This window comes from Rhinopithecus roxellana, chromosome 7, assembly GCF_007565055.1.
Source record: "Rhinopithecus roxellana isolate Shanxi Qingling chromosome 7, ASM756505v1, whole genome shotgun sequence".
In the NCBI taxonomy this organism is placed as follows: Eukaryota; Metazoa; Chordata; class Mammalia; order Primates; family Cercopithecidae; genus Rhinopithecus; species Rhinopithecus roxellana.
The window spans coordinates 79,746,751-79,759,143 of NC_044555.1; the positions used below are offsets into that span (position 1 = coordinate 79,746,751).

At 44.1% G+C, this 12,393-nt stretch overlaps 1 protein-coding gene across 2 annotated transcripts in view; it reads left to right on the plus strand.

The window, feature by feature from the left end:
* The first annotated feature begins 3,434 nt into the window (after positions 1 to 3,434).
* GPM6B (glycoprotein M6B) overlaps positions 3,435 to 12,393 on the plus strand; it is a 175,028-nt gene continuing 166,069 nt past the window's right edge. For both annotated transcript variants that reach the window (XM_030934210.1, XM_010354063.2), the window contains exon 1: positions 3,435 to 3,740. In XM_030934210.1, coding sequence (XP_030790070.1) covers positions 3,737 to 3,740 — 4 coding nt within the window. In that variant the 5' untranslated portion in view covers positions 3,435 to 3,736. The remainder of the gene's footprint in view (positions 3,741 to 12,393) is intronic.

Below are 12,393 nucleotides of genomic sequence, written 5' to 3' on the forward strand. Positions count from 1 at the left end.
ACAGGGGTGCACCACCATGCCTGGCTAACTTTTTTGTTTTTGCAGAGACAGGGTCTCAATCTATGTTGCCCAGGCTGTTCTTGAACTCTTGGGCTCAAGTGATCGTCCCGCCTCAGCCTCTCAAAGTGTTGGGATTACAGGCATGAGCCACTGCATCTGGCCCCTCAGTTAAATTTTAAAAATCAGTTGGAAATATGATTTTATTGTTTAAAATCAAATTATTAGAAGATTATATCTACTGTAGAGTAAGGTATGCCTGTGTTTTCCTCATAAAAGTAATTCTTGCTCATTATAGAAGTCCGGGAAAACACAACAAGATATAAAAATAAAACTAACAATTCTATTAATCTCACATCCCAGAGACAAACCCTGTTAATATTTTGGTAGAAGTGAATATATGGATATATTAGGGTTGGGTTGCTGTTATAACAAATAAGTCCCCAAATACATAATGGCTTAAACATAACAGCAGTTTATTTCTGGGTCACAAACATGTCCAAGTCAGTTACAAATTGTCAGTGTGTGGAGGAGGACGAAGGCAGTCATTCAGTGACCTAGGCTGATAAGACAATTTCAACTTCGACCCATGGCTTCCAAAAGCAGCTTAGGGAACAACATCTCATTCCTGCTGGGAGAAGAGGAAAGCATGTAGAAGCGATATGTTTAAGGTTTTAGGGATAAGCTCGGAAGTGGTGGATCACCTCTGACCTTTTTGGCTACAACTCAATCAGGTAGCCCCATTTAACTGTTAAGGAGTTAGGGACAAATGGAATCTGGCTGTGTGGCCAGATAGAAAAAAATGTCGAAAAAGTAATAGTCTCTACCACAGTGTATTTTCTTTGTGTTTTTCAATACACACACACACACACACACAAACACACACATGTATACACTAACACGACTAGGATTATGTTGTATATTCAGCTTTTTTAGCTTTTTATTTGGCTTTTAAAACATCTCTGAGCATTTTTCCACATAATTCTTTGCAAACAAGGCTACATGATATCCGATCACACAGATCAGGGTTTCTCAACCTCGGCACTATTGACATCTGGGGCCAGATCATTCTTTGTTGTGGGGAGGGGAGCTGTCCTCTGCACTGTAGGACTTTGAGCTGCATCCCTGACCCCTACCCACTGGATGCCAGTAAGCCCCCCATCCTATCCCCAGTTGTGACAACCAAAACTCTCTCCAGACACTGCTAAATGTCTCCTGGGGGGCGAAATTGCTCCCAGTCAAGAACCCCTGAACTAGGTCGACAATCATTTATATAACTAATTCCCTTCTGTTGAGCAACTGTTGCTTTTTTTTTGGTTTTGTTTTGTTGGTTTTTTGCTATTACATCTCACTCTACAATAAACCTCCTTTCACGTTAATTTTGACCAAAACAGTTGTTATTTACTTAGGAGAGAGTCCCAGAAGAGGGATTATTAGGTCAGAGGCTGTGAATATTTTTAATTCTCTTGGTAGTACAGCCAAATGGCTTTCCAGAAAAGCTCGACCAACTGACTCACCCACCTGCAGTGTAGTCTTGCTTTAATTTTTAAAGATTTCAGTTTCTTGAGAAAAATGGTTTATTATTTTAGGATAGCATTTCTTTGAATGATAGTGAAATGAAATGTACTTATTAGCCATCATCTGCATTTTCTATAGTAGCCTTCGCTAATTTCCCAAATGCTATTTTTTTCATACGGGTTTTAGGGACAATTGCTTGTTGACAAATTACAAAATCCATGACACTTACAAAGTGAGGAAAATTTTCTATTAAAATGTGGCTTTCCCCTGACATTGTATACACAATTGTTAGAACTCAGTTTTTTATCACAGCATCCATTGTGGCTACTCCAATATTTAGACAGCTGTTCTTTCTTTTCTTTGGGGGGTGGGGGGAGACCTAAGACTTCTAGGGAATGACAGAAAGTAGACCAGAGTTTACTTTCATCTCAGCACACAAAACCTTACAGTTCTTCTTTCCAGAGAGGCTCATTAAGGTCATGTCTTGCCAAAGTACTATTTCAGATGGTCATGCCCGAGTTCCCTTCTGTTGTTTTCAGGGTCTCCTAGGAACCCCTCAAGACGTAGGAACCGACCAAACTCACCCTTCCCTCAACTAGGACTTAGCATGAATTCCTCATTGCTCTCACCCAGTCCACCTTTGTCTTTCTCTCCCTTACAGGCAGCCTCAGTTATTGTTGGATTCCTATATACACTTGCACTCAGGAATGGCGCAAATGGATTACTTTCTCTTAACAGGACAACAAGTTACACCTATGAGCTCCCTGCTGTTTTATTACTGCATGAAGATTGGTTAGAAATGACTATTCCTGTGGGACTGTGAAAATGAGCCACTGATCCTCCTAGCACAAATCTCTGTCCTTTCATGTAAAATATTATTAGGCTTTCTAGAGCTCTGCCTTGATAAAATCTTTCCTAATCCAATAAATTTCAAAAGATGAAATGTTTGCCTCCTCCACCCTTTCTCAGTCCTAAAGCCTCTCTTTTGACTTAAATGTCCCTTAAGTGTATTATCTATTGTCACTGTTTATGTAACCCTCTGTTCAAATAACATGATGTATTTTCAGAACGATAAAATAACACAACAAAAAATATCAGGGAGGAATATCAGGCTCAGAAATGTCACAGAAAGCGTTAGTCCTACAAAAACTGCAAGGGTCTCATGACTTCTGATACCTTTGAAGACAGGAAAATTCTTCTCTAAGGAGACAGAAGTAATTTAAGCCCTGGACACTGTTAAACCATTTAATTCACTTAAAGGCTCAAGCGCGAGACCTGAGCAGTGGGAGAAATGGTTGACCGCAGCGAGTCTGCAAAGTCTCCAAGAGCCTTCCAGGGGTGGCCTTTCAGGGATCAAGAGAGATGATAACGGACACCAGCAAATCTGGCACCACTCTAGATTGGAGGGTGCTACCTGTGTCTGTCATTAGCCACCTACAAGTTACTTATGTCAATGTTTCGCAACCTTGGATGTACATTGGAATCACCTGGGAAGCTTTCAAAGAACGGATACCTGGGTCCCACCCGCAGAGGCCATGATGAAATCCGGTTTCCAGAAGCTCCCCAGCTGATTTCTCCTCTGCAGCCAGGGTTGAGACCCACTGAATTAAGTAACGATTCGTATCTGAACAAAAGGAACTGAGACTGGGGATTGAGGCAACGCTGTTAAGTACCCAGTGTCCTTGGTCCAGTGTCCCGGGCCTCAGTTTCTTTATCTATACAATGGGTGTGGCTAAGACCTCAAAGCCCCCCGCCCCCCACAACCTTCCCCGGCCATAATAGTTTTCATCTGGGACGCGGATGGCTGCCTCCGCGATCCTAGAAGCCCACTCCCCTCTCTACCCATCCCCCCCCGGCTGGCTTTTCCGGTTCCCGCGCCCCTCAGCGCTCGCCCGGGGGTCCCAGAGGAAGCTGCGGGCTTTGCCTGCAGACTCCGCGCGCCCGCTGCCCCCAATCGGGCTCCAGCTCCGGGCGCACAAAGCCCCCGGCGCTGACGTCAGGGCCCCTCTCCGCGAGGCCGGCCCCCAGTGCAGGCGGAGCCGCGCCGCGCTCCCACCCCGGCCAGCAGCTAGGAGCCAGCGGCCAGCCCCGCGCAGCGCAGCCCGCAGGAGCCCGGTCAGCGCACGTGCCCGCCAGACCTGCAAACTTGTGCCACCGGCTCTGCCCGTCCCCGGGGAGCCCGAACGCCCACAGCCCGCACCCCTTCCTCCTGTCTCCAGCCATGGGTAAGCGAGCGCGCTGGCTCCGCGCCACGGCCACGGTCTCGCGCCCCCGCCCCGGGAGGGCGCGCCCTTCCGAGGGTCCCGCCCCTCCCCCGCTCAGGTGGCGCCTCCTCGGCCACCTCCGCGACGAAGCCGGGACGCTGGAGGTGGGAGGGGCGCGGCGCAGGGGTCCGGAACGCCCAGGTGCGCCTCCCTGTTGTATCCTAGGGTGGTTCCCCGCTCCGGCTGCGCCCAGGCTGCACCCCGCAAGTGCAGCTCGCGGGAGCCTAAGAGCTGGGTCTCCGGGAGGAGTTGCAGAGAGAACAGACGGCGCGTCCCAGGCTCGTGCTTTATTTTAAGGGGCTAGTAGAGAGTAGCTTCTTCCCTGTTTCCCGGGACGCTCTCCCTGTCGCCCGAGCTCCCAGTCCAGTCCTGCCGCGCCCCGCCCCGCCGTGGTTCTGTTCTTTTAATTAAGCCCGCGCGAAACAAACACCCGGTTCCCCAAGCCTGGGGTCTTCCGGGAGCTCATTTCGAAACCTTGACCCTTGAAACCAGGAAAGTGGTTTCAAGAGAGGGACAGGATGGGACGGAGGCTGAGTCTCTCCTCTTTGTCCCTTGTTCCAACTATCAAAATGCGGCCCGGGCGCAGGTGGAGACGGTATGCTGAGCGAGTTCCAATGCAACCGGGGAACAACTAGCAACGGCAAAAGGCTCCGCTCCGGCGGGTGAAAATCTGGAATCTCCAACCCGGCCCAAGGCTGGTATAAGGCGGCTGTAGGATTCTTTTTGTCGTTTCCTAACACCCTGAAATGCTGCCGTCAGCAACATGTCGTTAAGTGGGGACTCTGTATTGGGAGGAAAACTCGTAAAGAGTGCTGTGGAAATCAACCTCATTCCGCAGAACTCCTGGAAACGTGTGACAGCTGTGCTTGGGAAAGGGTTTTTCTCTTCCTGCTCCGTTATCTTTCTCTAGTGACAGACTCCAGCCACAAGCCATAAACACTGTGAAGAGCATTCCTAACGAGGACGTCAGTGGGTTTAACCATTGTGGGTTAATGGTGAGGGCTTGGAAATTGCTTGCCCGCGCCTCCCCTCCCCCTAATCATTTATCCCCCTCTTTCACATTATCTCTGCTATTAATTTGTGTGTGGGGGGGCGATAATTTTGTACTGATTAAAATTTTGGTGAGGAGTAAGGGGGCACTTTTTTGCATTTCAAAGGAAGCTCGTTTACATTTTTAAAAAATTTACTAGGTGATCAAAATATGAAAGGAGGTAAGGCCCACCAAATCCAACAGGAAAATTTCTTTCTAAAAAGTTAGGCAAGAACTAGCCTAAGATTCTTCTAGAAAGGGCAGAATTGAGTGGCCTGTAACTCCGGTTTCTACTTCTCTTAGTGTCCCCCATGTGAGCAGTCACACCATTCAACCTCCGTTTTAAATGAGACTCATACACAAAATGAGGCTCAGAGGATGACTGCTACTCAGCCTGTGATCACTTTGGTGATAATTGCCACCAAAGATGTTGCAGTTACGAACACGTGTGGTATTGAGGAAAGCATCAACTACATTTTCTGAAATTGTTATTTATTTTAATTTAACGCTAGGCGTTTGGATTTGTACGTAGAATTTGAGTGTGGAATTATCACACGGGGACCTTCTTCACAATAACTTTCACAATACTTTGGACTGATTTAGGGGTAGGGTGGGCTTCATTTTTAGATAGGTGTGGAAGTTGGGTGCAGTTCTCATGAAGCAAAGGCCGGAGTCAGAGACCTGTTCTTAAGGAAGTACTTTGTGTTTTGGACAATTGTTAGCTCCACACTTCAATTGCCAATTTATGTTAATTTGTGCATACTTCACTGGTTCTGGCAGTATCCTTGGTTTTGGTTTTAGTTTTTACATTAAAAAGAAAGTTCCCTTCACGTAAAAAAGGAAACATACTGATTTCCTTTGGTAGACTGTTAGTAAATACACCACAGGGCCATGAACTGGTTTTATTTTTCCAGATGTATTTAATTACCGTACATCCTCTTTTGAATGTTTTAATTGAAATGATTTAACGTTGGGAAAATTCTGACCATTGGCCCATTAAGTCGGGACTTTGGTTCTTAATACAATTAGTTCCTTAACCTGGATCAGTTAATTACTGGTAAAATAAATGAGGTTTGTAGGAATAAAAGTCCCTTCACACTCAAATTTTAAGATATTTACAATCTTTAAACTAAAAATAAAATAATGAGTAGTGGTGGTATGTATAATTTCACTTTTCATTACATCTTGAAAGAAAACATGGGTTTTAATTGTTAAGCCAGTTTTTTTTTATAGCATTAAGATATAATTCACATATCATACAATTCACACGTTTAAGTATACAAGTCGGTGGTCTTTAGTATATTCAGATTTGTGTAGCCATCGCTACTATGTAATGTTAGAACATTGTCATCAACCCCAAAAAGAAATCTTGTACCCATTTAGCAGTCACTCCTTATTCTCTTCTCCCCCCAGCCCCTGGCAACCACTAACCTTTCTGTCTCTATGGATTTGCGTCTTCTGGAGGGTTCAGGTAAATGGAATGAGCCAATTGATGTTTGAGGTGTATTTGACTGTTCAGTAACTTTGGTTGTTTTGCACAATGAGATGTTGCTGTATTGTGTATGCAGTACGCTACCTAAATGAGTGTGTTGAAACTAATTATTTCTCTGGCTGAAGGGTTCCATGTTTGGCTGCACATATTGTGAAGGTGAGTGAGTGTGCACACACACAACACATGGACACACACACACACACCCTTCAGTGTTAACTCCGGTTTTATCTGATAGGAACTTGCATTGCCCAACAGAATTTTGATTCTGTTACCTTGTTCATAGGCCTGAAGACATAGCAACTAAGTGAATTCCATGTAATAACCTCTTATAAGGCATTTGTGAAATATCCATCCTGCTTTAATATGGCTTATGTATCCAGAGAGAAATGCTGATTTTGTTTCTTTGCCTATAATTTTATTTTTATTTATTTATCTTTTGGAGACAGGGTCTCACTCTGTCCATGCTGTACTGCAGTGGCCTGATGTGATAACTCACTGTGGCTTGGAACTCCTGGGCTCAAGCAGTTGTCCCACCTCAGCCTCCCAAGTAGCTGGGACTACAGGCATGTGTCACCGTGCCCGACTAAGCTTTCCTTTTTTTTTTTTTTTTTTTTTTTTTTTTTTTTGTAGAGCTAGGGTATTGCTATGGTGCCCAAGCTGGTCTCAAACTCCTGGCCTCAAGTGATCCTCCCTCCTCTGCTTCCCAAAGTGTTGGGATTACAGGCGTGAGCCACTGTGAGTGGTCAATTGCCTATAATTTTAAATGGAAACTGTATATGAAATGATCAGATACAACAAAATATTGAAATAATTGTTTTGACCTATTTTGTGGTAAGGAAGTTTTCATAAGGATTATATATTTAAATGTCAATAATTTCACTAAATAGCATTTTAAAAATTTTGGTCTAGAGCAGTTCTTTTTAATATGTGTACAGATCATCTAGCAATCTTGTTAAAAAAGCAGTGTCTGATTCAGTGGGCCTGGGTGGGGCCTGAGTTTCTGCATTTCTTTTTTTTTTTTTTTTTTTTTTTTTGAGACGGAGTCTCGCTCTGTCGCCCAGGATGCAGTGCAGTGGCCGGATCTCAGCTCACTGCAAGCTCCGCCTCCCGGGTTTACGCCATTCGCCATTCTCTCGCCTCAGCCTCCCGAGTAGCTGGGACTACAGGCCGGGCGCGGTGGCTCAAGCCTGTAATCCCAGCACTTTGGGAGGCCGAGACGGGCGGATCACGAGGTCAGGAGATCGAGACCATCCTGGCTAACATGGTGAAACCCCATCTCTACTAAAAAAATACAAAAAATTAGCCGGGCGAGATGGCGGGCGCCTGTAGTCCCAGCTACTCGGGAGTTTCTGCATTTCTAACAAGATCCCGGGGGGTGCTCATGCTCCTGGTTCCTGGGGCCAGGAAGCAAAGAAGGCTGTTCAGCAGAGAAGCCCTGGTGCCTGCCCCAGCTTGCCCACTAGCTTGCTGTGTGATCTTGGGTAAATCATTTTCTCTTCTTAATTTTAGTTTACTATAAAATAAAAGAATTTGATGAAATTATTTCTTTGGGTCTTTACAGGTCAACCAGTATGTAATTTAGAAAACAGAAATGAGAGAGTAATGTTATGCTTGAAAAACATGAGAAAACAGCTCCCTGATGGTCTAAACACTACTTGAATGCATGAAGCCAGCATCAGAAGTGTCATCTGTAGTTGGGTTAAATGCTGGCATCTTCGATGTGCATGCTTCCACCATGATTGACTCTTCTCTAAGGGAACTGGTGGAGGAAGCTATAATGTTCTCCCTCTTTAACACTTCCAGCTTTAGCTTCTCCTGACCTCTTCTCCTTGAATACCTTTCTTCCCCGACATCCAGGCTCCAGCCACTCTCAGAGGCTGCACTCAGAAAGAAGCACGCTGAAGACCCAAACATGCAATGCTTGGTTCTGGAAGCTTGCTCAGGAATTCAGATGCAGTGGGAGACACAAAGGAATGGAATCCTGATGAATAACTGGGCAGGAAGTAATCCCAGAATATGCTAGCTTCCCTTCCTCTGAGTCTAAAGATTTAGTAAGGAGCCCACCCTTGGATCTTGGAGAGAGCTGCCTTTTAATATCGGGACACAAACCGACATTTTAAGTAAACCTCATAGTCGAATACCACGGAGTACCGTTTGTGACAAACAAGAAATCATTAATTCTTTATTATGTTTTTGTTCTACCAAAAGCTGTTGACCAAACCACTTGTCTTCTCCAAGGGCTTCTTAGAAAACACCCTTATCTGCTACATCCAGGACCAAGCAACTGAATGGTTTATTGAAAATGCCAAAGGGATGAATCATAAAAAGTGCCACATATGTGTCCTAAACATTTTGTTTAACTGTAAACATTAATTTGCTGATATTTTATTGTAGAGTCAAGCCCTTTGTTTTGAGTGCAAGGACCTGATTGGAGTTCCTAGAAGTCTTTCTTACGTAAATCACAGCCAAAATTCATTGGCTTCTGATTTTCAGCTTCAGATTCTTACATTAAAGTAGAATGCAAACTTAAAGGCATTGGGAACCAGTCTGTGGGCAGAATCCCTTTATATTACCTACCCCACTCCCCTTAAACCTCTAAATTTGCCTGTACTTACTTTTGCAACTGTTTTCTCAAGTGACTCATTTTTGTTAAGACTCTCCAAAGTAATCAACCTGGTTTTCAAAGAAAGGAAAAACTCTCTCTTTTGGCACTCATATTTTATTAGTTTATGTAATATCGAATTAGGTTTCATAATTCTAGTAACAAGTACAGCTGGCGTGAACAGGTTTGGGAACAAACACCACTGACTTCTTAAGTACACTACTGGTGGGAGAAGCAGTACATAGATATATTGGAAAAGAGCCTAGAACCTAAGTTCTGGACAGTGATCACTATGGTTTAGAAAAAGAATGGAGGATATGGGGTAGATGGGTGGGGTCCTTTAGGTAAACGTTGGTAAGAGAGCATCTGGTATATTCTGAGCCATCATCATCCATTTAATAATTTTAACATGATGGCTGGCATGTTAGTGTTTTTAATATGCCTCTTTCTGTTCAAAATACCAAATTTGTCAAGAGCAGAAATCGTTTTATTCATTGTTATACCCCGGTGTTCATTGGAATGATCGGCATATTGTAGGTGTTCCACAAATGTTTAAAAAATGAGGATTCATATGCATTTTATTAAGGTCTATCAACATTAAAATGATAGATTTCAAGGTATTTAAATTAACATTTATGTACTGCAAACTCTGGTAAACTATGCTAAATTAAAATAGGGTAAATTACATAAATTATTGTTCTTTAATAATATTAATACTTTTATCACAGAATAACAATTTCAGAGCTTGAAGTTGCTTTATAAGTAATTTGATTGCTGCCAGGCATACACAGACACAAAAACAATTGAAAGAGCAGTTTGGATGTTCTTTCATTAGCTTTTTTTTGCCTTGAGCTTTGAGCTTTTTTTCTTCTGATGCTATAAAATACTTTCTCTGGTGAAAAGTACTTCCTTCTGGTCAGGTTTTTGAAGTTCTGGAAAGATTGGGGTGGAAGGCTTTGTTTCAGTGAAACTCATTATTGCCCTGATGATTAAAAGGCAATGGCAGCTTTGTGTTTCCATCCTCACCATGTATATTAGGGTTAAACGAGTACCTACCACAATGTCATGCAACTAGCATGTGCCAGTCTCTAAGCCTTTGAATTCCTGTCACATGCCCATCACCATGGGGCTCTCAGGGGAATATTGGACAGCTGCTCACTCAGCAAGCATTCAGAGTCCTGTTCAGATGAGCCAAGTACTGTGGTAAGTTTTGAAGCGAAAAATAAGACTCTGTTCTCAAATAACCACAGTCATTTCTGAAAGGCGGATAAACAGCTATAATAAAAGTACAAGATCCTGTAGGGAAAAGAATATCTGTCTGAGGAAAAAAGGTGGAAGGTGGTATTTCAAAGAGGGATTCCCTAGGGAGGCAGTTACTTTAGATCTGAGAGTCTTCAAGGATGAGCAGGAAGATGGGGGTCAGGGTGTCCAGGTGTGTGGGAGAGGATGTTCCAGGCCCTGGATACAAATGTGTAAAAGCAGGAGCCATGGCAGAGGCTGCTGTGTGGGTATGCTGAGTTGGGAATGGCCTCAATGTAGGGGAGTGGGGAGAGCTGAGACCGGATTGTAAAGTACCAGGAAATAACTTGGTCATTACCCTGTTGGTCACAGAGAATCAGGAAGGGATTTTAAGCAGACATATGGCAGCTAGAGGGAAATGACAGTCTCCCCAAGGGGATAAAAGAAACCCACTGGGCCGGGCGCGGTGGCTCAAGCCTGGGCGGATCACGAGGTCAGGAGATCGAGACCATCCTGGCTAACACGGTGAAACCCCGTCTCTACTAAAAAATACAAAAAACTAGCCGGGCGAGGTGGCGGGCGCCTGTAGTCCCAGCTACTCGGGAGGTTGAGGCAGGAGAATGGCGTAAACCCGGGAGGCGGAGCTTGCAGTGAGCTGAGATCCGGCTACTGCACTCCAGCCTGGGTGACAGAGCGAGACTCCGTCTCAAAAAAAAAAAAAAAAAAAAAAAGAAACCCACTGAGAGAATCATTTGTGTCTAACTGTAAAATTCCAGGTAAAAGTTTGGAAGGAGTTCTGATAAAGGTAAAACCTTGTGGCTTATGTGAAGTTTCCAGTGGAGACTTAGATTTGAGGAGTGTTGAGAAGGGTGGAAGGGATTAGGATAACCCATGAAAGGTATGAGTGAGCAAGGTTTATTGGGGGAATTCTGAAGAAACTGGCCTGGCCATAGCAGAGAGTAGGTATGGGACAGAGTAGGAAATAAGATTTGGTCAGGGAACTGAAAGCCAGATGGGAGTAATGAATTTTAGTTGATTACAAATGGATACATATAAATGAATCTTACAAAAATGTTTTAAATCTAGTCCATTGTCTAATCTCTCTTGAAAGAGAGAAGGAAGGGAAGTATTGGTTTTCTGGGATGGAATGATATTGGGTTGATCTTTGGTGTGACTCCAGAGGGGTTGAGGATTGGAACAGAACCAACTTCCATGTCTATTTACTCGATTACTAATTTTTTTTACTTTTTTTTTTTTTGAGATGGAATCTCGCTGTGTCACCCAGGCTGGAGTGCAGTGACGTGATCTCGGCTCACTGCAAGCTCCGCCTTCCGGGTTCACGCCATTCTCCTGCCTCAGTCTCCCGAGTAGCTGGGACTACAGGCACCCACCACCACACCTGGCTAATTTTTTGTATTTTTAGTAGAGACGGGGTTTCACCGTGTTCACCAGGATGGTCTCCATCTCCTGACCTTGTGACCCGCCCGCCTCGGCCTCCCAAAGTGCTGGGATTACAGGCGTGAGCCACCGCGCCTGGCCGGATTATTAATTTTAAAAGTGGGATTTGTTGTTGTTGTTTTGTTTTTGTTTTTATGAGACAGAGTCTAGTTCTGTCACCCAGGCTGAAATGCAATGGTGTGATCTCAGCTCACTGCAACCTCGGCCTCCTGGGTTCAAGCGATTCTCCTGTCTCAGCCTCCAAAGTAACTGGGATTACAGGTACGCACCATGCCTGGCTAATTTTTTGTATTTTTAGTAGAGACAGATTTCACCATGTTGGCCAGGCTAGTCTTGAGCTACTGACCTCAGGTGATCTGCCTGCCTCAGCCTCCCAAAGTGGTGGGATTACAGGTGTGAGCCACTGTGCCCAGCCATTTTTTTTTTCTTAAGTATTTGCAAGAATTTACCAGTGAAGGCAGTTGGGTCTGGAGTTTTCTTTGTAGAAATGTTTAAGTTATGAAGTGTATTTCTTTAGTGGAGGAATAGTCAGACTTTCTCTTTGTTGCAATTTTGGTAAATTGTGGTTTTCAAGGGCTTTGTCCATTTTATCTAAGTTATTTGTTGGCATAAAGTTGTTCATAATATTTTGTATTATCTGTTTAATCCTGTTATCTATAGGATCTGTAGTCATGTTCCCTTGTTCATTTCTTTTTGTTTGTTTTTGTTTTTGTTTTTTTTGAGATGGAATCTCGCTCTGTCGCCCAGGCTGGAGTGCAATGGCGTAATCTTGGCTCACTGCAAGCTCCACCTC